At 35.9% G+C, this 24,975-nt stretch overlaps 2 protein-coding genes across 2 annotated transcripts in view; both read left to right on the top strand.

Moving 5' to 3' along the window:
* The first annotated feature begins 45 nt into the window (after nt 1-45).
* Nucleotides 46-13,713, top strand: LOC110462243. Its single transcript, XM_021516127.1, has 10 exons — nt 46-115; nt 3,362-3,468; nt 4,215-4,291; nt 4,866-4,927; nt 5,184-5,305; nt 5,753-5,923; nt 9,216-9,315; nt 10,252-10,461; nt 12,843-12,951; nt 13,419-13,713. The coding sequence occupies exons 1-10, from the start codon at nt 50-52 to the stop codon at nt 13,571-13,573; spliced, it is 1,179 nt and encodes a 392-aa protein (XP_021371802.1). The 5' UTR covers nt 46-49; the 3' UTR covers nt 13,574-13,713.
* Nucleotides 13,714-16,503: 2,790 nt separating this feature from the next.
* Nucleotides 16,504-24,975, top strand: part of LOC110462239 (interferon-related developmental regulator 1-like) — a 20,654-nt gene continuing 12,182 nt past the window's right edge. The window contains exons 1-3 of the mRNA XM_021516117.1: nt 16,504-16,709; nt 23,277-23,387; nt 23,733-23,811. Of these exons, the coding sequence (XP_021371792.1) occupies nt 16,688-16,709; nt 23,277-23,387; nt 23,733-23,811 (212 nt within the window). The 5' untranslated portion in view covers nt 16,504-16,687. The remainder of the gene's footprint in view (nt 16,710-23,276; nt 23,388-23,732; nt 23,812-24,975) is intronic.

Below are 24,975 nucleotides of genomic sequence, written 5' to 3'. Positions count from 1 at the left end.
ATGTTTGTCAGGTGCTTGACTTTTAAGTTTATTTACTTCCGGTCTAATAATGGCGGCTCCTTCAAAAGATGATCAGAAGATCAAGCTGGCAAAATCGTTCAAGAAAAGACTTGATGTAATGTACACGTGTATCTATTTCCCCTAGAACACTATCGTTTGTACAGACACATTAGAATTGATTTATATTTGCATGATATGTCATGTACCGACGAGTTAGAAGAGAGTAAAACTTGTTGTGACTTGTTGCAGCAAAGGTGTTTGAAATTCTGACTGTAAATTGAGATTAAAATCATATAAAAAATAAGGGTATTACTATGAAAAAGTACTGTGCTTTTTTTTTATAGTAATACCCTTATTTTTTTACATTTTTTATCTTAATTTACAGTCAGAATTGCAAACACCTTTGGTTGCAGTGGTCCGAAATACCAACAGACATTTGCATTTAGTTTGTAAATGTGTTAAAATATGAAGCAATCTTCCCTGTTCTACTATATTGGTAAGGCAGAAGGGTAGGGAAGACAATTTCATATTCTTCGTATTTACCAGACTTATGTGCCTAAGAAATTGCCTCATATTAATGGGGAGGGGGGCATAATAGTTTACTGAAACCCCTCTGAATTGAAGGATGATCGGCCCATTCCAGTTCCGCTACATTCCTTGCTCCATTTTCAAACTTTCCTCTGGCCCTATCACCAAACTTCGACATTTTGACACATAGTTGTCTGGAGGCCAGACCAGGATTCAAATCCAGAACCCCCGAATTCTAGACAGACGCTCTTCCAATTGAGCTTCCCTGTCGCCGATGTTCAACATTAGTCCAGTTCGCCACTACATGTGTATAGCATATGTCTCCTTTTTTCTGAGGTGGATTCAGATGGTCTATATTTTTCTTTAACAGGGCAGAGGAGACAGGCATTATTTCTGACAAGTTACAGTGATTGTTGGACCCACAGATCTGTCTTCATAGGTTGAGAATTTAGGATGAATTTATATAATAAAATGTGTCACAGGAGAGAAAACATGCATGGCCAGAATTGGATTGGAACTCGGGGCCTCCAAACTCTTGATAGGCACTTACCTATTGAGCTACCTTGTCACAAGCTTTTGACCTAATCCAGCTCTGCTGCAATGCTCCCTCCATTTTCGAAGACAACACTATTAAGTATTTATAACCCATGTTCTGGTACTCCATTAATTCCCCAAGTGTTTACCCAGTACTAACTTGAAACAAGGGTTCGCAGGAATCAAAGATTGCATTCCACGTGCTGCAGTCGATGATTTAAGCAGATCTGAGTTATAAACCTGATAACTCATATGTAAACAGTGCTGTCCACTTGGATGTTGTCATACATAGCTTTCAGCTTTCTTTAGGTCAACGAAATTGATTTCTGGTCTACTATCTGGTTCCATGCATTTCTCAACAATACTTGGTACATATAATGACACTGTCCTGAATAAACTGGTCCTTGGAAGTCAAGTGGTTAAGGCATTTGACCATCTACAGTCATTACCCCTCAAACCATGTGGTCACGGTTTTAAGGCCGACGTGGGACAGTCCCCAGGTACTGGCTAATGTTACTGCTCTCTATAAAGGTAAAGGAGATATCAGTGATCTCAATAATTATAGACCTATTGCTATTACATCTATTTTTATCAAAATGTTAGAAAAAATATTTTTAAATATACGTTTAATTATATTTCAAGTCACAATATGTTAAGTGTACATCAGTCAGGATTTCAACCCAAAGGCTCCACTACTAATCAACTAGCTGATATTTATAATACTATAAGTAGTAATTTAGACCAAGGTAAAGATTTGCACTTTGTTTTCTGTGACATAAGTAAAGCATTTGATCGTGTATGGCATTTGGGCCTATTATATAAACTAAAACATATGGTATTAAAGGTAAATTATATGATTGGTTTAAAGCTTACTTATCTGACAGAAAACAAAGGGTTATCTTTGCAGGTTATAAATCTAGTACCAAACCTATTTCTACAGGGGTTCCTCAGGGATCTGTCCTTGGTCCCTTCCTCTTTCTTCTTTTTATTAATGATATTACTAACAATGTAAACTTTCATATAAAACTCTTTGCAGATGATACCTCTCTCTATGTTATAGTAAATAATAACAATGACCTTACAACACCTACTAACATGCTTAATGATGATCTCGAATCAATCTCTGAATGGTCAAAGCAATGGCAGATCCTATTCAATCCGAATAAGACTGTAGCTATTAACTTCTCTCGTAGACACATTAACAATCATCCTCAACTGCTATTTAACAATACTCCAATTGCACAACATGAACACCATACTCACTTAGGACTAACATTTAACAGTAAAGGGACATGGGCAGATCACATTTCAAATATTTATAAAAAAGCTAACTCTAGGCTAAGAATTCTTAGAATTTTAAAAACTATAGTTGATAGGGATACATTAAAAACATTATATGTCTCTTAAACCTGTGTTAGAATATTCATATATAGTATGGGATAATTGTACCAAATCTGAATCAGATCTTTTAGAATCAGTTCAACTAGAAGGTATGCGTTTAATTACTGGCCTCAGACGAGGTACATCTCATCACATTCTGTATACTGAAACACAACTTGAAACATTACACACACGAAGACAAAACCATAAACTAACATTAATGTATAAGATTCTTAATAATTACACTCCAACTTATCTCGATAATATCATTCAACCATTTCTTAATGTAAATAATAACTATACCTTCAGAAATAACAGATTCTTTAATATACCACAGACAAGAACTACTACTTATATGAAAAGCTTCTTCCCTTCTACAATGGTAAAATGGAATACACTTGATAGCACTGTACGAGACTCTATCTCAATTTCATCTTTTAAAAAGAAACTTAAAAAAACTTTTAATACATCTGTCTCAGAAACTTTTATTAACTGTGTTCAGAGGAAACTTAACATCATTTTATGTCAGCTAAGAAATTTTAAAAGTGATCTTACAAACTTTGATAAGTTACAAGACCATCTGATTGTTAACCAAATATTATGATACAACATGCTTTCATGTGGTATGTCTCTTAATTTCTCACCTGAATCCTGGCTATAACTTTCCCAGTTGTTAGTTTATTGTGTCTCTGAACCAACAGTGAAGTAGTGGACCCATGGCCAAATATGTATTAATATTAATACATGTATTTCTTGTATGAGAAAAATATAAAGCTCTTCGATCTTCGAACATTTTCATAATTGGTATTTCTTACATTATACATCAATTCATTTTATAGGTACAACCATACATTACAATAAGGTGTTTATGACTCTTAAACTCAACAATGAAATATATAGTTTGTGTAATATTTTGTAGAAGCTGGGATGTCCATTTACAGAAGGAGTGGACGATTCATGGATTTCTGAGCTAATTTTCAAGCCTGGGGAACATAGGATCAGACTTCTTCAGTGGCTCTTCTCAAAGTTAGTCTGGTAGAAATGACATCTATTTACTGATTTTGAATCACCCAAAAGATAAAGGGGGGATATCCTGATTGATTATAACTGAATTTGTTACATGTTAAAACCTGTCCCTTTTAACTGACAGTAAGTTGTAAGTGCCTAAGAATATTTGATGAAATTTGATTAAAGATAAATATCTTGCCAAAATGGTTTTAGGTCTGTAATCTCAAAGTAAAGGTCATAGCAAGTAGTCAATTTAGTCAAGTCACTGCAATGCTTTTCTGTAACTTTTATTTTTTTGCACATTTTAAGCTTATACTTAGTATTAGGACTAAAGGTTGTGTCTCATGTCAGACATTATTCTTTAACCCTTTCACCACTGTAGACCATAATGGACTCGTCCAGATCAATGCATGGTAGAGTCTACTCAAGTTACATAGGGGTGAAAGGGTTAAGTGGCCTAGGTCAGTTACTTTAACACTGTCAATAGCTGAGTAGGGGTTATAAACTTGTTAGCTCCCTTTCTTGTCGTTTTAATTGTTTTATATATGAATTCATAGAAAAATGTTTCTGAAAAAGACAATATATGTTTATCCTATACCTGGTACATACTTAGTTTTGTCTGTATGCTAGGTTGATCCTCTTTCTACGTGTAGTGTGCTAGAGTTGATACACTTATAATTTGTACAGATATTGTTTTCTTGAATTGTTCTATATAAGATTAAAAAAATTCATGTCATTAATGTTGATGGTATGTTTCTCTGCAGATTTGACTCCAGGTTGAATGATGTTCTTGATCCAACATTTGCATCGAATGAGTCGAAGATGGATTCACGTATCCAGAGTAGGTATTCTGAAGGCCCAAAGTCACAAGGACAATGAGATTAACTCAACTGTGTCCTAGTTTCTACAGTAATGTTTTCGTAATTCAGTTTTAACTCAAGAGTTGGTGATTTAGATCCCGCCTCAGATTCATAAGTGTTGTGTCAAGATATGTATCATATTATTATTTATGTATTGTTTTCCCTTAAACTCAACATTGTGTTGGAATGGAAACACGTGTATTGTTTCCAAGCAAACCCTTACAATAATTGCAATAGGGTTCCACATTATCTTTATAGCAGTAATAGGCCTTGAGAATCGGTCTTCTTCTGACTCTTAAATTTTTGTATATACATGTATATATATGACAAAAACATGGATGATTTTGCATTTTTTCTGTGAAATTAATTAATAGCATTGTGCTTAACAAAAAATAAATTAGTTAATAGCTTTGTGCTTAACAAAAATTGACAGATTCATGTAAATGTTTTTGTATCCTTTTAAAAAGTTATTGTAACGCTTTTACTCAAAAATTTTTAAAATGTACTAAAGAGAAAATGTCATGTCTGGTTTAACCACTTTGTAAATGTTCACAGGACTTCTGTTTGTGGCAACAACACTGGGACTGTGTAAATATGACGACGTCGACCTTATCAGAGTGAGTGGGGCTGTCTAGTTGAGAGTCTTCAGGAAAAGAACATTTCATGTTATTTGTTTCACATATTTACATACTTAGGTACACGTATTTATATAGAGCCCAAGCATTATAATAGATAATAAACATATATTTTTTAAGATGACCGAACAAAATATTGTAATGAGTTTGAAAATAATTAATACCAAATGTCTGTTATGTTTAGTGGTTATGTTAATGTTAATTGTATGTGTTTCGCCGTGTCTTTTCGTTATGGCAGGGTGTCAACACAAAGCCTACACGACAGGCAGCCTTCATAGATCAGCTGTTGGACAATGTTTGTATCATGGATGCTGCCGAGGATCCTACAAATAAAGCATTGTGTAGCCCAGGTATTGTCAGGTAAATAAGGTTTAAAGAAATATTGTGAAACAGAATGTCTCACCTTTTTGGGAGAGTAAACTTTTAGTATCGGAAGAAAGTCTTGTTCTTTGTGCTAAAAATATCCTACCAAATTTTAGTATTAATTTTGACATGTTGTTATGCCAGTAGAGTGTGGTAATAATTAAATTAATATAACAATATAATGGATAACTTGAACACTCTATGCAATCATGATTTGTATCTTATAGTCTCTAAAGGCAGGTCAAGTTATCTCAACATTTTTAAAAATATATAAAGTTTATGGTTGTGGAATTTGTTCAAGTAGGTGAAGTTGGTTTTTGTTGTTGTCAGGTTTCAGTTACTTTATATCAATAAAATGCCTCCTATCATTTGAACAGTATATAAAAGTTAGAGTAGGCTGGAATATAGACCTATGTTTGATACAGATTTACTATAAAATTACAGTGATGCCACCAGTCTGGACGAGCAGTTTAGAAAAGACTGTCTGTACATAGACTCTCTTGTCCAGCAGGAGAAAATGGACGCCCTGTTCAACCTTAGATCAACACTTCTACCCCCAGACCTTCAGCAACAGGTGGAAATCAGCTGGGCACAGCAAGGTCACACCAAGGACAGGTAAGTCACTTCCTCCACTATAATGTATAGCATGAAATGTTGTGATGTAATTATATTCTCGATCCTCCAGGAGAGGACTAATATAGGCAATCCTTTTGATTTTTCAATAACATTTACTGAATTAAAATATTCTCGGTTTCCATGGCTACAGCTTCAACTTGATCATTTTGTATGTACAACTCTTTCGCAGGATCAACAGAAAGTATGTGAAGATATTCTATATTGATATTATCACTATCAAAAACTAGAGGTGGCTAAAATTGTTACAAGTTATAGAGCAACTTTTATTTTGTTTAGAACTTTTAAAGGCAATAATATATGCTAATATATGCTAATGTAAAACTCTCATGCGAATGATAATATCAAAATTATTAAGGTCATGTGAATGTGCTTGCAATTTATTTTCATTGTGTACATTTTACACAACTGACATGAAATGATACATGTAATAAATGAAACTTTCAATGCATGTGTGTTACTTAAATGTTATGTTGAGTGTATAGGAGTAGGATAGTATAAAGTCTGGTCCAGTACACTGCAGATTGAGCTATGTAGCTGTGAAGACCTACAGTGTATATAGCTATATCTACCTATAATTTATTGCTGTATTGAGCTATATTTATAAGATTGTTATAGTGTTTTAATGAAAATAAAGCAAAATTGCAAAGAACTAGGTTAATGCTAACGGGGAAAGCATACAGTTAGAGGTATTTGCGACTTTTGTCATTTTCTTTTCGAAAACAAAATCATGTGAAAATAGCTCAAAGACTTATTTCAGATAAGTGATGTAGCTGTTAAAGGTCTTTACAGCTTTATAGCTCGGGCGACAGAATGTACTGGACCTGATAGTTTATATTGTATATGAGGTTTAAAGGTATATATAGTTCAAACATGGTATTAAGCGTCAATGGTATACAAGTTCAAATTTAGTTTAGATGGTATAGTTAAGATTGTATATAAAGTCTTAAGTTGTATATATAGTTTAGATGTACTTGTATTTTGACTGTTCAGATAGTATAAATATAGTTAAGATTGTATATGAATTAAGATTCAGTATACATAAATAGTTGAGATGTTATATGAGTTTAGATTGTATGTAGTTTACATGGTAAGAACTGAAATGGTATATATTTCCAATACTACATCAGTTTAGATGTCTTGGAAGTTTATTTTGACTCTCTCTATATATTTCAAGTCTAAACAGATACTTTTTATTTAATTAGGTCACCTGAGCTTTGCTCAAGTGACCTATTCCAATCGCTTTTCGTCCGTCGTCGTCCGTCGTGCGTAAACTTTTACATTTTCAACTTCTTCTCAAGAACCAGTGGATGGATTTTTTTCAAACTTGGTCAGAATCATCCTTGGTAGATGAGGCTTCAAAATTGTAAAATTGGGATTCCTACCCCCACCCCTGGGGCCAGGGCGGGGCCCCAAAGGGAAAATTATCCAATATTTCAAAAATCTTCTTCTCCAGACTCACAGGTACTACAGTGATTTTCTCTACGTGGAAAGAAAGATCATCAGGGGCTTTACTTAAATTGTAAATTTCAGGACCCCCGAGCTATCCGTTCTCCCTTGGGGAGGGGGTAAAGTTTACTATAGTTTATATAGGGAAATAACACTTTTGGGTATATTTTGACAACTTTCTGTAGGAAATTATTTTTACTTGGTGAGAATTATCCTTGGAGGTAGATGGTTTCAAATTGTAAAATTGAGATTCCTACCCCGACCCCTGGGGCCAGGGCGGGGCCCCAAAGGGAAAATTAATCAATATTTCAAAAATCTTCTTCTCCAGACTCAGAGGTACTACAGTGATTTTCTCTACGTGGAAAGAAAGATCATCAGGGGCTTTACTTAAATTGTAAATTTCAGGACCCCCGAGCTATCCGTTCTCCCTTGGGGAGGGGGTAAAGTTTACTATAGTTTATATAGGGAAATAACACTTTTGGGTATATTTTGACAACTTTCTGTAGGAAATTATTTTTACTTGGTGAGAATTATCCTTGGAGGTAGATGGTTTCAAATTGTAAAATTGAGATTCCTACCCCGACCCCTGGGGCCAGGGCGGGGCCCCAAAGGGAAAATTAATCAATATTTCAAAAATCTTCTTCTCCAGACTCAGAGGTACTACAGTGATTTTCTCTACGTGGAAAGAAAGATCATCAGGGGCTTTACTTAAATTGTAAATTTCAGGACCCCCGAGCTATCCGTTCTCCCTTGGGGAGGGGGTAAAGTTTACTATAGTTTATATAGGGAAATAACACTTTTGGGTATATTTTGACAACTTTCTGTAGGAAATTATTTTTACTTGGTGAGAATTATCCTTGGAGGTAGATGGTTTCAAATTGTAAAATTGAGATTCCTACCCCGACCCCTGGGGCCAGGGCGGGGCCCCAAAGGGAAAATTAATCAATATTTCAAAAATCTTCTTCTCCAGACTCAGAGGTACTACAGTGATTTTCTCTACGTGGAAAGAAAGATCATCAGGGGCTTTACTTAAATTGTAAATTTCAGGACCCCCGAGCTATCCGTTCTCCCTTGGGGAGGGGGTAAAGTTTACTATAGTTTATATAGGGAAATAACACTTTTGGGTATATTTTGACAACTTTCTGTAGGAAATTATTTTTACTTGGTGAGAATTATCCTTGGAGGTAGATGGTTTCAAATTGTAAAATTGAGATTCCTACCCCGACCCCTGGGGCCAGGGCGGGGCCCCAAAGGGAAAATTAATCAATATTTCAAAAATCTTCTTCTCCAGACTCAGAGGTACTACAGTGATTTTCTTTACGTGGAAAGAAAGATCATCAGGGGCTTTATTTAAATTGAAAATATCAGGACCCCGAGCTATCCGTTCTCCCTTGGGGAGGGGTTAACGTTTAATATAGTTTATATAGGGAAATAACACTTTTCGGTATATATTTTATATATTTTCAGCAGAAAATTGCTCAAACTTAGTCAGAATCATCTTGGGTAAATGAGAGTTTTACTTTGTAAAATTAGGATTCCTGCCCCATCCCCAGGGGCTAGAGCGGGGCCCCAAAGGAAACATTTACCAATATTTTCAAATTCTTATCCATTGATGACATGACAAGTATTGAATTTCACTTAGTTTACATGCTGATTTCCACATCACATCTAAACAATAAAATAAAGCTACCAGTATCTATGATATAACTCAGGTGACCGCTAAGGCCCTTGGGCCTCTTGTTAATAAATTCTAAATTTAAAGTCAGTTTCAGTTGTTTTGATTTTGTCATTTATTAACTTATTAAATCTGAATTTTTGTTTTCAGACCACCGAAGCCAGATTTACAGAAACTAACAGATGCAGCAAATAAGCTTGCTCAAGATTTAGGAAGACAGAAAGAAATATTAGAGGAGTTAACAAAAACTGTATGTTGTATAGTGGAAAGAGATTATACACAATTAAGATACTGGATTATTATTCAAATACAAAGCGATATCATAACCAACTATTTAAATTTGTCATGATGGAAGACAGACTAAAATATTTGCTAAATATTGCTGAAACTTTAACTACCATAAATGAAGTCAAAATAAGAAACATGTTTAATCCAATTAAATCATATGAAAATCATATGCAAGTAACTGTTTTTCTACCATACTCCTACATAAGAATCCGAGATAGCCTAGTCAGTTCTTGTATATACATGACTTGTGAATAATTTTACCTGCATAAGTTGAAATGCAAATGAACCAGTCAAAACAATTCTTCCTCCAGCATTTTTGTATATTCTGTAAAATAGTTACAATATGAACGAAAGAAAATGTTTGCAACACATGTTAATGATAAAATGATATATCATGTTGAAATCAGCAAAGGTGATCTGAATGATCATGAAGTGCACAGAACCCCACAGTTGGGAATTTCACATCAATAATTTGATTGCGGAATGTAAACAAGGCACAAGTATTAACAGTGCTTACACAGGTCCGCAAGAGTTTTGTAGAGGAGGTGTAATTAGGATTTTAAAGATTGATAATCATGTGTGTTACACTTTAGATTTTATGGCATACTTGAAGTTTAATTATTTTCATAAAATCTTTATAAACCTCAACATGAGGGAAAGATCTTATATAGTTGTCTGTAAAGAATATTTGACCAAAAAACAGATCATCTCACCAGTCCATATAGGACTGGCATGGAAGATCCCATGACCAGGTTCTTGGCCTCCAATATCTACTGAAGCTAGAAGCCCCGTCATATATGGATATTATTTCTTTTGAACCATATGAATATCATCCAGAGAGTTATTTTTTTTTTACTGCACTGAACAAGCATCAAACTTTTTATTTATTTCTCAACAGTTTCAGTATCAAGCTCCTGACGAATCCCGGATGGAAAAGATCAGTAAAACCATGCAGCTTGTTCTGTCGGAGTTGTCACAGTTAGAAGTGGGCTTCTCCTACTGTTACGAGAACGAGATGTGTCACTGGTGCAACAAAACGCCTCCGACACTCAATCAACTCGGGCCAGCCTTCAAACGTGTCCACACACTTCTTCAGCAATTTGTAAATGTAAGCCTAATAATTCTAGGAACTTGCTCAATAATCTTACAATGTCAAAGAATGTTCAAATATTGGTCGATAATCTCAAAATGTCATAGTCTTTATAAGCATACAAGTTCAAATGTTTACTGGTAACCTTATATCAGGGCCACTGCTTCCTCGATATCCAGGGGTTTTGCTCACTTTCGCTCTCTGCACCCCTGGAATATGTCAGCAAAATCGAAGGCTCAGTGTGAAGCACCTTGAAGATGAGACAAGACTAGTTTGATCCTTTGATTTACATCAAAAGAATCTCGTGGGCACGTAACGGTTAAATTGACATGGTTTTTCCTTTGTAATCTTTAAAGGACAGGTATCAGCCTAGCGATTGGTCAGTTTTTTTTACCCAGGACCAATCAAACAGCTTTCTTGGTGCCTTTAATTTTGCTATGACATATTCCAGGGGTGAACTTATTTTTAACTGGATTTATTTCTGATTATACCGGGTTTTTACCAAGTGTTGACTAGTGCCATGTACCACATAATTTCATGTCTCCCCTTTGAAGAGAAACAAATTTTACAAGTACTCTCCTTTAATAACACTTTCTCAAAACCATAGCTTTTAACTGCTAAAAACACCTTGATGAATCTTTAAAATGCATTGCCATCAGACAGGTTTTGCAGCTTGCATTACATACAGGTTTGCAGTGCACTGTATTGAGACAATTGTGAACTACAATTTAGACTGAAGGTCAAATAAATGCAAAAATATCATGTAAAATTGACAAGAGGGGCTGTATCGATCACCTGGAAATTTAAGCAATCATTGCAGAAAAGTCTTGTTCAAATGTAATCTTGGAATCTAGGAAGGGCAAGAAGTCAGGGCGATAATCATAATAGCAAGATGGTGGTGGTCTCCTCATGCTCAGCAATAACGTCTGTGGTAACAAGATGGTGGTGAGAACTGTTTTTATGCCATGATCATGAGTGTTCAAAGGGGTACATTTATTAATTTCTTGCCATGAAGATTCAAACTGTTTACATATTACAACCGCCTTCAACCATGGCCAAAGTCAGCAGGCCTAGGGCAGGGCCGTACGCCAGTGTCAAATCTGATAGCTTGATTGTGTTCGTTTTCTTCTTGCTCGGTAACTGTGTATTTAGTTATGGGATGAGAAGCTTAACCACCGCCATGGTATTGCCCAATTACTAAGAACCCTGAAGTGGGGCTGAACCTTCGAGTCAATCCTGGTAACATTTGTATGTATATATTGTTATAGAGTTTAAACCTCAACCATTTCCATGTTATAGCCCAGGGACCAAGTCTTTTAGGGCAGGGAGATACCCAAAAGCCAATCCTGGCAGCATATCTCGTTCGTCTATTCAACCCCAGCAATTGTATATGGTATATATGTTAATAGGTTGGGGATCTCAACTGTTGCTATCATGCGACCTAGGGACTAAAGTCCAGGGAAGGTGTCTACCCTTGGACTGATCCAGGAAAAATTTATGCATTTATATCGGCAATTGTATATATTGTAATAAAGATAGTACATGTATATCCTTTTATGTACCTTCATTTTGAAATATTGAAACCGGACCATCTGAGGATGTTTCTAACAAAATATGGTTGAAACCCACCTCATATTTTTATCTGTCATCAACCTTTTCTTCAAGTAACTTCATCTAAAAAGCCCGTTTTTATTTGCACAGTAGGTACTTGGGATGGAGCGATTTATTTTTCCTTCATTTAAATTACTTTGACCTACCTACTTTCAAGGTCACAGGGATTGATAAAATTCATTTTCTAAAAACAGTAAGGGTTGGGACCACCTGTTTTAAGTAAACAAGTGTTGTAAAAAAAAATCTCATTTTCTTGTCCCGAGGTCAAATGTCAACTACGAGTGCTGGCCATTGTCAAAACTAGGCTATTATTACAAAAATCTTCAAATTAATCTTCCTCAATTCTCCAAGGCAAAGTTACTGATTTGGTCATTAGGCACCCAGTATCTAGTGCTATGAAGTTTCCTCATATAAATGACCATTTCAATCTTCCAAGATCACACATGTTAATTAAAAACTTCAAGCAGAATCTGTATGTAGACCAGCATTTCAATGTTCTTTCTGATAAATTGTGTTCGGGTCAAATTGGAATTCTGGCTGGGGTCAAATGCTAACATGTGCGAAATATTGGGAATCTTTATTATGAAACTTAGAATATTCTTAAAGTTTTTGCACATGTTAATGTTTCAAAATAAAGATTCCCGATATTTTGCCAGTAGGTATGTACAAGGTTTCCTCATATAAATGACCTTGACCTACTTTCAAGGTCACAGATCAATTTTGAACACTAGACAGTGTCAGTCGTTAACAATTGATGTTATCTATTTTTAAAACAATTTCTGTTTCAGCTCTTGGAGGGTTTCAAGTCCATCAGATCATCATACATGAATTTAAGTCGGGATTCGTCAAAGCGTTTGAGAAGTCTAGTTTCAAGCACAACAAATGCCACAAATTTAGGTATAAACATTTTATTGCACTTGTTTCAAAATACAGACAAATGGTAATGACAATATTTCTTCAATTTTAAAATTTTGGTCATTCCATAAAAACTTACCTGTCTATGACAATCTTCGGCATCAGCATTCTTTTTAGCTCTTGAAATTTAATGGCAGGTATGGTAATTGATATCCTGATCTGCTTAAGGGTCAAAACACAAATAGTTATTAACTTGGGCTGCAACACTGTCATGCAACATACAAACTAGTATAAAGCTGTTGAGAATATGAAAACAACTCACTTCTACAAAAAATTACAATCAATATTATAAGAGAAATAATACAGAAACAGTACTGAACCATTGCATGTGATTCAAGAAAGTCTTTCAATACTTTTTATACTGTATTAGTGGTAAAATTATTAAAGGTAAACTGTGAATCTCTTTAAATTATTAATAGTAATACATATTTGTGATTGTTATTTCACAGCATCAGTCAGCCGGACAGCATTGTCCAGCTTCCAGGACTGTGTCAGCGTTCTTGAGAGATCGTTACAGCGCCAAGAGCTGGAAACCAGCATGTCCAGTTCAATAAGATCCTCCTCCTCCTCAATTCTCCGTGGGGAAAGGAAAAACAAACATTAGTGTTCAGCATCAAAATCTTGGTAGTGAAGAGATATTTCCTGAATTAGTACCAGAATTCCTTTTTTCATCACATGTTAGTATTTATGAAACTGTTGTTAAATTTATATGGTTTATTGAATAAAATGCTCTATTTTTTAATCAAGATTGCTTTATTTCATTTACTCTCTAGACTATGAAATGTTTCTTTCCACAATTTAAAAAAATATGAAAACATGGCTGTTTTATAACTGTATTGAGGTATAAAGGTAAACTAAACTATGAAATGACAAGAAATGTCAATTGTAAATTTACAAGAAGACACCATTCAAAATTCAGCATGAAAAATCCTTGAAGGGACCAAGAACTTTGAAAAAATGAACCCTTCAATTTATCTCAAATGGCCCCTCTTATTTTTGTTATTGGAACTTCTCATATAAATGGCCAATGCTGATTTCCCCAGACAGCAATACCTATTGAATGGAAATGGTGGCAAAAACATATTTTATGAACAAATTCTGAGAAACTATAACTCAATTAGGGAAATAACCCATATACTTGTAGCTGTGAAGTATATCTACAGAAATATTGATCTACCTTGCGAGCTGTGTATGTAGCCAGCTGTTACCTGTTGGATGCGTAGGTGGTCACACAATATCTCTATACACCAACACGTTACCTTTACCACACCTTCCACTATGGCCCATTTGAATATTACTTGCATCAAGTACGTCAGCAGCAGATAATCATGCCTGTAAAGTTCCTTAGCTTTTTGTCAATCTTTGTGACTTGTTGGAACCTACTTTCAGCACAGCATTGTCATTTTAACCTCATCCTATCTATATACAAGGCTTTTAAACGACACCTATGAAGAATAATTTTAATTCAGTAAAAGCATACTGCATTAATTGATGATTCCATCATTTTCTCTCAATATCAACTCACTGTGAAATGAAATCATTCAGTATTATTTATTTTTTAATATTGAAAATGTATGTGTAATGAGTTTGAATATGTATACACTGCATGAAAGTAAGTGAAAAGAAATGAGAATAAAAATATTTTTTAAATGTTTAAAATTTTAAGAAATCTACTGACAAACTTATTTTCTAGCAGTGTATAGATGTTCAACATTGCAGATGATGATCCGATTCATTTGATTGAATACACAGCCATTACCTGTGCTGTCTCGATCATATCCGTAACCCATGAAACAAGATCTTGACCGGCTGGTCAACCAGATCCTGTTCCTGGTCAATCAACTGTCGAGGCACGTGAAGCTGTACCTGGCTGAAAAATAAAACCTTCAAATTAGTGAATTATTAACAAAGCAGACTCATCAAATTACATTATTTTAATATTTAAAACTGAACATTAAAAACTGAGGTAGGGCATACAACACAAATTATAGGCCTATCACATAGCTTGCAAAATAGTATTTGATGCATGATTGTACAGGTTTTCCACATCATTTTGTTCTGATCTACCTTATATCTATATTCCACAATTTCAAATTCATTGAACCGAACATATCTACACGACTCTTTTTCATGCAAGTTTGATTCATATTTTAGAGTAAAAAGTAATTTTAAAACCAGAATAGTAGAGTAGGCCTACTGGATTAAAAAGTAAGATATCAGGAGCACCATTTCAGTCTTTCTCCAGGGTCTTTTCACCCTCTCAATTATGAAATTTAGATAACATTTCTTTCAACTGTTGATTTTCACTTTTCAATTTCACATTTTCTTTATACAATTTTGATAAATATCCCCGTCCATTTTTTGTATTGCTTCCAATCATGGAATCGTCGTCTTCATCCCCCAAGTGGCTGCTATCACTACTGGACTGCTCAAGTTCTTTTTCCAAATGTTCAGCCCTGTCAGCCATTACTAACACTCTTTTCAACAGCTCTTCTTTGGGCATATTTGACAGTTCATCAATTTGTGCTGTTCTCATTGCACTTTCGAAATCCTGTTCCATAAAAGCCACGGTGTCCGTCGTAGCCGTACCAAAATCTATTATTTCGGTGTCCCTAAACAACGTATCCAAACCATAGTCACTGCTTCTACTGTTTGGGGAATACTCCAGTTCGGGTATCATCTTTGTTGTTTCACATGGATACTCGGGTGAATCAAAATGGTTGTAAAAAGTCTGATCTTTCAGGTGTCCGTCCATTATGAACTGCGTCGAGTTGTGTGGCGCTTTCGGACTGTATCTTGGTCTAAGAATTTGGCGGGACCTGTTCCGACGCGTTTCTTTAGAGAATTTCTTATTTTTCTGATCACAAAGACATTCTTTCGTGCAATACTGACATGAATAATAAACACAATCAATATCACAAGAATCAGTAGTTGACTTCATCGGAAATTTCTCAACTGATCCAAATTCCCTTTTCTTCTTCCCTCTTCGGGTTTTTCGCTTCCTCATGGCTATTCTCGTCTGCATCTCAACCATTCTATCTGCTGATGTTTGTGGCAACACACAAGATTCAAAACCAATCATTTTCCTGGATAATTGACTTATCATAACCTCCGAAGAACGTCTATGTAAATTATTATGCTTACTTGCGTACCACGAACCTCCTTCCTCACTCGTGTCTCTGTCGCTAATACGTCGACAAACGTTCTGTTTTGTTACTTTATACGCCCAAGTCACGTGGGGGTTTCGTTGCCTCGACGTTGGCTATTTCGTCATAGCACCGAAATAGTTACTAATCCTCAATGTTTGATTTTAACGTGTTTCTTCACACTGCTTACAAGCGTGTGAAAGACATCTTGATGACATGTTTATGAACTTTCTGAAACATATTATATAGCGTCGGTCTAATTATGATATACTTTAAAATTATGTATAAAACCAATTTTGGGGTTGAAATGAAACGAAATATTAAATATGTTAGTTAATGCCTTATTAGTTTCGGTTTATTTCCGTCGTTAGGTTAGAAACGAGGCTATATCTATTTTTAGCTCAGAATGTGATTGCCTTGTGCAAGAATCCATTCAAGGCTACCATGCTGTCGAGGTTCAACGTTTCTTTTCAAATTCTAACACCATATTATCTTTTCGATTTTCATATACGAAAATCTATGTGTCTAAAACATTTAATAGATTGTGAAATTAGAAGAAATTATCGAGAATAATGCCGAAGGGAAAGAAGAAAGGTAAGACCGTAGACGATCTACCACGATCTACGACCATATGTGCCACAACAACACGTGAACTTCACGTATTCACGCATGATAGCTATGTAATACGTCACCATCTGTATTTTATCAGTCATTATGTTTAAATTTTCTCTGAGGATTATTTATCATATGTTACATTAAGTTTACATTTGAAATAAACCTAATCTCCAAATTATTGACCACTTGTCTCATTGGCAAGTTATGACAACTCCCGCCTTTCTTAGTTATTTAACAAGTGGGTGTTTTAAAGGTGTTTGACTTGAAGCATTCGGCACGAAGACCGCGGCCGTTCACTTCGGATCAATTAGAGGTCAACTTAATATGGTATTTGTTGTATTGTGATAAATGTTGACCAGCTAAAGTAAGGTATCCACTTCCCACAATAACAGGTGATTTCGTTGTTGCAACCACTGACATTGCTGGTCGTAGGTGTAGGATGTAGAACATGACCACCCTGCTACACTTCTTTTAGAAACGGTCAGGGACTTATTCTTAACCCAACATGTGAAATCACCAACAAGATGAAGATACAGGGAAGGTAACGCCCCCTCAATTCGGGGTCTAATCTTGACCAACGAAGAAAACATGATCGATAGTGATGACATTACCACGTTACCAAGCATCGGAAAGAGTGACCATGTTACCTTGTGTTTTAACTATATGTGCTACATTGAAACTAAAGAAACCAAAAGGAAAGACAACATTAACTATCACAGAGGAAACTACCCAGTTACACGTATCTGTGAGGACCTTAAATTAGTCAACTGGGACCAGCTAGACAATTTGGATAATTTGGACGACACATGGAACGCCTTTGTTGTAACATTACAAGATAATATACAAAAACATATACCGGTGAACAAGTCATCAAATCTGAAGTCTAAACGACGACTACTCGACCCATTAACACTACAAGCTGTACGGAAAAAACACCAAACCTGGACTAAATATTTACACTGTAAAACACCAGAGAACTACGTAAAATTTAGAGTAGCAAGGAACAACGCCACAGCTTGTTTGAAGAAATTCAAATTGATTTATGAGCATAATCTAGCTGACGACATTAAAGGTAATCCGAACGGTTTTGGAAATATGTGCGATCAAAAACAGAGACTAAATCAGGAATCAACACACTAGTAGTTTGACGACATCTGACCAAGAAACAGTAGAAACTTTAAACAACTACTTCTCTACAGTGTTTGTTAACGACCTGACAGGTGACATTCCGCTTATGATTAATAAGCAGCCAAATGAGCATCTCCTCGAAGTAGATATCACAGAAGATTTTGTTGAAAAAGCCATTAAAAAAATCAACCCAAACAAAATCCCTGGATCCGACCAACTTCATCCAAAACTTTACTACGAGACGGCATCCGAGATAAAAACGCCCCTTACTAAAATATTAAGGAAATCTCTTGACGAAGGTACTATCCCATCACCATGGACATTGGCCAACACTACTCCAATCTTCAAAAATGGATAAAAAAGAAAGCTAACAACTACCGTCCAATTAGCTTAACACCCATAGCAAGCAAGGTCATGCAACGGATAATAAGGGATGCACTCCTTGAACATATGGAGGGAAACAATATTTTTACTAAATGCCAACATGGATTTAGAAAAGGAAGATCTTGTACCACTCAATTACTAGAATGTTTGGAGGACCGGACATAGGCCTTAGACAATGGAGATTCAACTGACATCATCTACTTAGACTACTGCAAGGCCTTCAACAAGGTTTCCCATAGGAGACTTTTACAAAAACTCAAATCATATGGTGTTGGAGGTGCAGTACTAAATTGGATACAAGGATTTCTCCATAACTGAAAACAACAAGTCGTCATCAATGGCTCTATATCATCACAAACACAGGTCGCCAGCAGGGTCCCACAGGGGAGTGTAATTGGACCTATTCTGTTTCTGATCTTCATCAATGAATTTCCAAACAACATCAGTAGCTCAACCAAACTATTTGCAGACGACTCCAAAATATACAGGAAAGTTGGAAGTGACTTGGATTGTGATAGCCTACAGAAGGATCTGGACTCTGTATGCATTTGGACTAACACTTGGCTCATGAAACTGAACATCGACAAATGTAAACCCCTTAGGATTGGAAAATTGCAAGATGAACAAGAACAACACTATAAAATCAAACAAGACCAGTCGACTACAAATATTAAGACTGTCACAAATGAAAAAGACCTTGGGAGTAATTATTGATAACAAACTGAAGTTCAACGAACACATATCAAAAGCAGTATCAAAGGCCAACAGGAACTTGGGACTAATATTTAGAACATTTACGTTCATCGACCAAACCATGTTTATAACACTCTACAAATCCTTGGTAAGACCACATTTGGAATATTCAACGGTCACATGGTCACCGCACTTGAAAAAAGACAAAATTCTTGTGGAAAATGTTCAACGGCGTGCAACCAGATTAGTGCCATGTCTCAAAGACCTGAGCTACCCGGGAAAGACTGCTTAAGTTAGGGCTCTCAACGCTAGAATACAGACGTATCAGAGCGGATGTGATCGAATTATTCAAAATTATGGAGGAAATTGACATTGTAGATTAGGTCAAAATGTTTATAAGAGTGCGCCCCGTTGGAACACGAGGAAATAGCAGAAAGCTGTTCAAGAGGAGAACAAATGAGGCCATATATAGTAACTTCTTTAGCAAAAGAGTTGTAGAGGTGTGGAACTGCATGTCTACCCGATAATGTGGTCAATTCTCCAACTGTGGACACTTTTAAGAACAGACTGAATAAATTCTGGTCGGATCACCCAACAATATTCCGCGCAAGTTGTTATTCCTGACAATAGTAGGTCTATCTATACGCACCGGAAGTGAAAAGTGTCTTTAACAAGTATTTTAACATATTCAAACGCGCCTCAAGAAGCTCACAGCTTTCAATCGGCTTCATCGCTATAGGAACTATATGAACTAAAGCACAGGGTCATGTTACAATCACACATATGCTATACTGATATGGGTCACAACACACATACATGTACACTGTCACGTTACAATCACACATATGCTATACTGATATGGGTCACAACACGCATACACTGTCACGTTACAATCACACATATGCTATACTGATATGGATCACAACACACATAAACATACACTGTATATTTATGTGTGTTGTGACCCATATCAGTATAGCATATATATGTGTGATTGTAACGTGACCCTATGGTTAAAGGGAGAACGGGTGAGAAAAATCATTTTTAACTCGCTTACATTACTTATGGTGGGTTTCCAACACTGGTCCTGCCAGGTCCTCTTCGTTGGACTCCATACTGTTTAATTGTACTAAGTGACTACCAGTTTCGGCCTTGATGTTTGCTTTATAGTCATATAACGGCTACCAGCTCTGTATATGCCCAACCCCAAAGTATGGATCCAATACCACCAAGTCCCATTTTGTCAATGGAACAAGTGCCAATACCTCAACGTATGTCTTCCAACCCATATCACACCAAGATCTCCACTGTAGAGGAAGTACCAATGCTTATATACAGCACAGACTCGTTCGAAGACCTAAATGGCACAATAATAAATGATATACCACCTAGGTCACCTGAACTTGACAGATACTAGGAAGAAGTTTTTACCAGTTTTAATGACATTGGTGATTCCTCTAAAATACCAGTGGACAAGCTCAAAATTTACTACTCTAATGTAGACACCCTGACCAAAACAAAGAAGTCTGAACTTGAACTCTAGATAGAAAATAACCATCCAGATGTGATATATCTAACCAAAATTCTATCAAAAATGTACCAAACCCCAGTAGACAACAGAATCTACAACATACACAACTACAACCAGTTTATGGGACAACATAGGAAAAGAGGTATGATCATATATGTAACCGCCACTATCGATTGCGACTCCCTACAGCAAACAGGACCCTTTGAAGAACAAGTATCCTGTATATACTAAACCTAAAGACTTGCTATCTACAGAAGCCCAAACAGCTCGGCAGAAAATAACAACCACCTTTACCAAGTCTTAGAAAACCTGTCACCAACCAATCTCAAACATACTTATCTTAGGGGATTTTAACTACAAAGAGATAAACTGGAACCATTACACAACCAGCATTAGTGAGTCACATCCAGCAACACTCTTTCTAGAGTGAATAAGGGACAACTTCTTGTACCAACATGTCCCAGAAACTACCAGATACAGAGAAGGACAAACACAATCAACATTGGATCTAATCCCTTCTAATGAAGAGGTAATGGTTGAAAATCAAAATTATTATAATGGACTAGGGAAAAGCGACCATCTTGTACTAACCTTCGACTTTATCTGCTGCAGTCTAATTCCACGAGCAGAACAAATTTGGGCACCCATGAAACATAATTTTCACAGAGGGGACTATGAAGATTTATTATGGTTTATAATGGCAAATGATACTTTGAATATTACATGTTAATAACTTGATTGGAATTATAACCTTGAATTGACAGTTTGATACTTTGAAAATTTTGAGCCAGCCCTACCCCCAAGGGCTGTAGGGTGGAGCTCAAAGGAGTCAGTGTGCTAAAATTTCTTCATTTTACTTGTTAAGAATCAGAGGTGCTAGTTTCAAATCCTTTTTAGTCTGAAATCTGTATGCTAGATATTGAGTAAGGTGGTTTTATTGTTTTTTGTCACTTTGAATAATATTTCTGTTCATGTTAAAAACAAAATCAACTCTCTGTATAAATATATCAGGTGACCGTTAAGGCCCATGGGCCTCTTGTTTTCAATCTCTCTCTCTGTGCGTGTCGAGTTATTGGCCAGACGTACATACTTGAATCTACTATCATCCCTAAGATTTGTCCCTCCTTTGAAGAATTCTACCTTCTTTTCTGGTTGTGAAAAGGCGACTAGTAATGGTCTGTTCTTATTTTCAGTGCTGTATTTCCCCGAGTCGTATAATTTTTGTAACGCTTTCTTCATCTAGTGACACACCACAGGCATCCGCAACTCCTACGTTTTCTCTGTCATAATTCAGTCTCGCCTCTCCATCTTTCGAGTCACTTTCCTTTATGCCATAAATGATCATATTGCATTCCCTGTTTTCTCTCTCATTAATCTCCTGTCATGACTGCGGTGACACTATGTTCGCCTGCGTCATTATCCGAGATTTTGTCAGTATCTTCCTGCCCAACATCTGAGACTTTTGTCATCTCGCTCACTATGTCCCTCACTTTGCTTTCATTGCACTTTTTCGTCATTTCCTCCTCTAGATATTTTATCCTGTTGTCAAACATCTTCATCATGTCGTTGCACCTCTCTTCAATTTCCCTGTCAACCACAAAGTTTCTCTCCACCTTTCCCCTACACGGTACGAAGAACCACATAATGTCACTACTATTCATCAGGTTGTACTCCTCCATTAGCTAGTTCAGGCACTTTATACAGAAATGATCCCTACATCTCTGACATTCTAGTAGTTTATTATCTTGGTCAGCGAAGAATTTCGTGCACAATTTACACTTTCAGATTTCCTCTGATTCCTTGTTAACCATATTTACAATGTTTGCATTGGAGTTATTTCTAGAGTTGTTCCTAGAGTTTGAGATTGATAATGTTTTACCTGGTCTACCTTTCTTTTTCAGTTTGTTTTCACCGCCAATCTCGACTCGGCCATTTTGGATAAATTTACTTTCCATTCTACAAGTCTCACTTCACTTATTACATACACTTGGGGATTTATCACACTAGCAGACAACAAATCAGTGATCCCTATTCACTACTCGACCTACCAATACCCTTTTTAGCACTTAAGCTGTCCTTTCAAGACGTTAGGAATTTTTTTTCTTCTCCTCAAATTTTACCGACTGACATTACAGGAAGTCACCCTTTTTGTGTTTACATACATATAGAAAATGTATTACATTATCAAAACAAACAGGAAATATATATTTCTAATGGGGTTAAAAATACATGCTTTCTTTCCTGTCTTCATTTTTTTTCATTTCGACTCGAGTGTTGCACGCACACACCTGTATCAAGAATGTTATAAACGTCTTATTGATTTACATTAAAAACTGCAACGTTTTTTCTAGTAAGGAAACTGACTTAAATCAATATCTAAGTTTTACTTTGTACACAAACAATGTTTATATTAAACCTGTTGCAACGTTTCAAGTCTTGACTGGTCCCTTTGTCAAGTTACGACTGAGTGAGCGATTTGTATTTTTTGCTGTACAACGATGTGATGAAATTATATATTTTACATGTCACTCGACCCAAGATGTTTCGTCTATAGATAAGGAGCATATTCACACTGCATCAGATAGGTTACAGGTAGGGTGTAGATTTAGCCCCTCCCCTGTTATGTCAGTATAGATTCATACAGATGACTCAGCTGGTGTCCCCCCTCATCTCTGTTCATGTTCAGAGTTTTCCTGACTTTGTTTGCTTCTTTGATTTGTCTTGTTTAGGCGAAATGTCTCGAGTCGAGTGACATGTAAAATGCACAATTTCGTCAAGAATGTTTATTTTTAATAAACACTGTGTTTCAGGAGGGAAGGGAAGGGTGTCCCAGCCACCGAGTGATGAAGAGTATGACACAGCTGACAATGTCAGCACCGCCAGTGTTCTATCTGAGGAACACAACAGTATTCCAGAAGAAGGTATTGTTAATGTTTCAAATCTTTTCATTTAAGTATTTCCATCTTATTCTCTCTAGTAAAAGGGTTTCGTCTTATTAAATTGTAATGGTGTTTCAGAATTTTTTTTGCCTAACTCTACAGCTGAATACAGACTGCTTCCCCTAGGAAAAAAATATTTATTTTCTCAAATTGAAGAAAAAAATCAGAATATCTTCCTAACTTCAGCAATGATAATGCTTTTATTGCAATTCTTGTATGAACAGGGTGTTGTAAAATTTGAATAGAAAAAAACATGTCTGTTTCGTCTCATTCTTTAGTAAGTAAGTGTGTTTTCTCTTGTTCTGTAATAGTGATTTCCTCTTTCAGATGGTGTGGATGAAGCTAGTGCTCAAGAAAACTTTGAAGACAAGCTGAAGGAATGTATAGAAGGAATACTACAGAAGAGGTATGGAATATATAGCTGTGTTGGTATTGCAGTCACAGCAATAAGATATCATTATCAACACTTTAACAGTTAACAAAGATTGCATCCTGAATTACTGCAAATTGATCTTAATTTTAATTGTACATTTGTAATTGTATATTTGAAGGATTTTATTGCCAACATCCAAAGTGCTAATATGAACAAAGTGTAAACATTACAAAGGTGGTATACCAATAATTAATTACATTCAGAGAAAATGTTGATATTATTATGGTAGTGTTAATACTGCGATCTGTGCTTATCAAAATTTATTATTGACAGGTGTTGAAACATTGACAATGAGATTAATTAACAAAGAACTACAATCTGTACAGTAATAGTGTATAATTAGAATACAAACAGTGATTATATACGAGTACACCCAACACATCGCCGGTCTATAACAACATAATTACAAAGATAATTCAAGTAACCCCTAAATTCACATTTCGCACAAAAGCCTTGTAACTCAATATATGACAGTTGTTGAAAACTGGTTTAATATTTTGATTTTTAAAAACAAGAGAAAAAATGTTTCCTTGAATTTGTTGATATCCCAATTAGTTCCCTAGCTGGTATTAACTCATTCACCCCTAAAGCCACATTTGAACCTTACCAAATCAAAGACTACGCAAGTCCAGTTGAAATATTTAAGGGTGATCATGAGTAAAGTTAGGTGATAATAGGGTTGAACTCTGTCACTATGTCTGTCCATCTAATTGATACTCGATCACCTATTGGTGTGCGTGTGAGTAGCCCTCGGGATGGTGCAGCAGTGTAGTGAACTGAAATCAGGTTCTGTGCCCTACATTACCGGTGTATAAGGTAATGCCCCTATGTTGATTTTTGATACCAAAGATTGTTTGATGGTGGAGGAATACAGATTGCTCACAATAATTATCATTATGTATTGTGTAGATTACCTTGCCCTTATTTCTGTTTACGTGAATGTATTTTGAAGAGAACCTTGCCTAGATTTTTAGGTCACCTGAGACAAAGTCTCAAGTGACCTATTGCGATCGCCTTTTGTCCGTCGTCCGTCGTGCGTCCGTAAACAATTTACATTTTCGACTTCTTCTCCAAAACCCCTGAACCAATTTCAATGAAATTTTGCAGGGACCTTCCATGGACAAAGGTCAACAAAAA

This window comes from Mizuhopecten yessoensis, unplaced genomic scaffold, assembly GCF_002113885.1.
Source record: "Mizuhopecten yessoensis strain PY_sf001 unplaced genomic scaffold, ASM211388v2 scaffold10765, whole genome shotgun sequence".
NCBI lineage: Eukaryota > Metazoa > Mollusca > Bivalvia > Pectinida > Pectinidae > Mizuhopecten > Mizuhopecten yessoensis.
The sequence above is the reverse complement of the archived record's forward strand: the minus strand, read 5'-3'. Positions and strand labels throughout refer to the sequence as shown.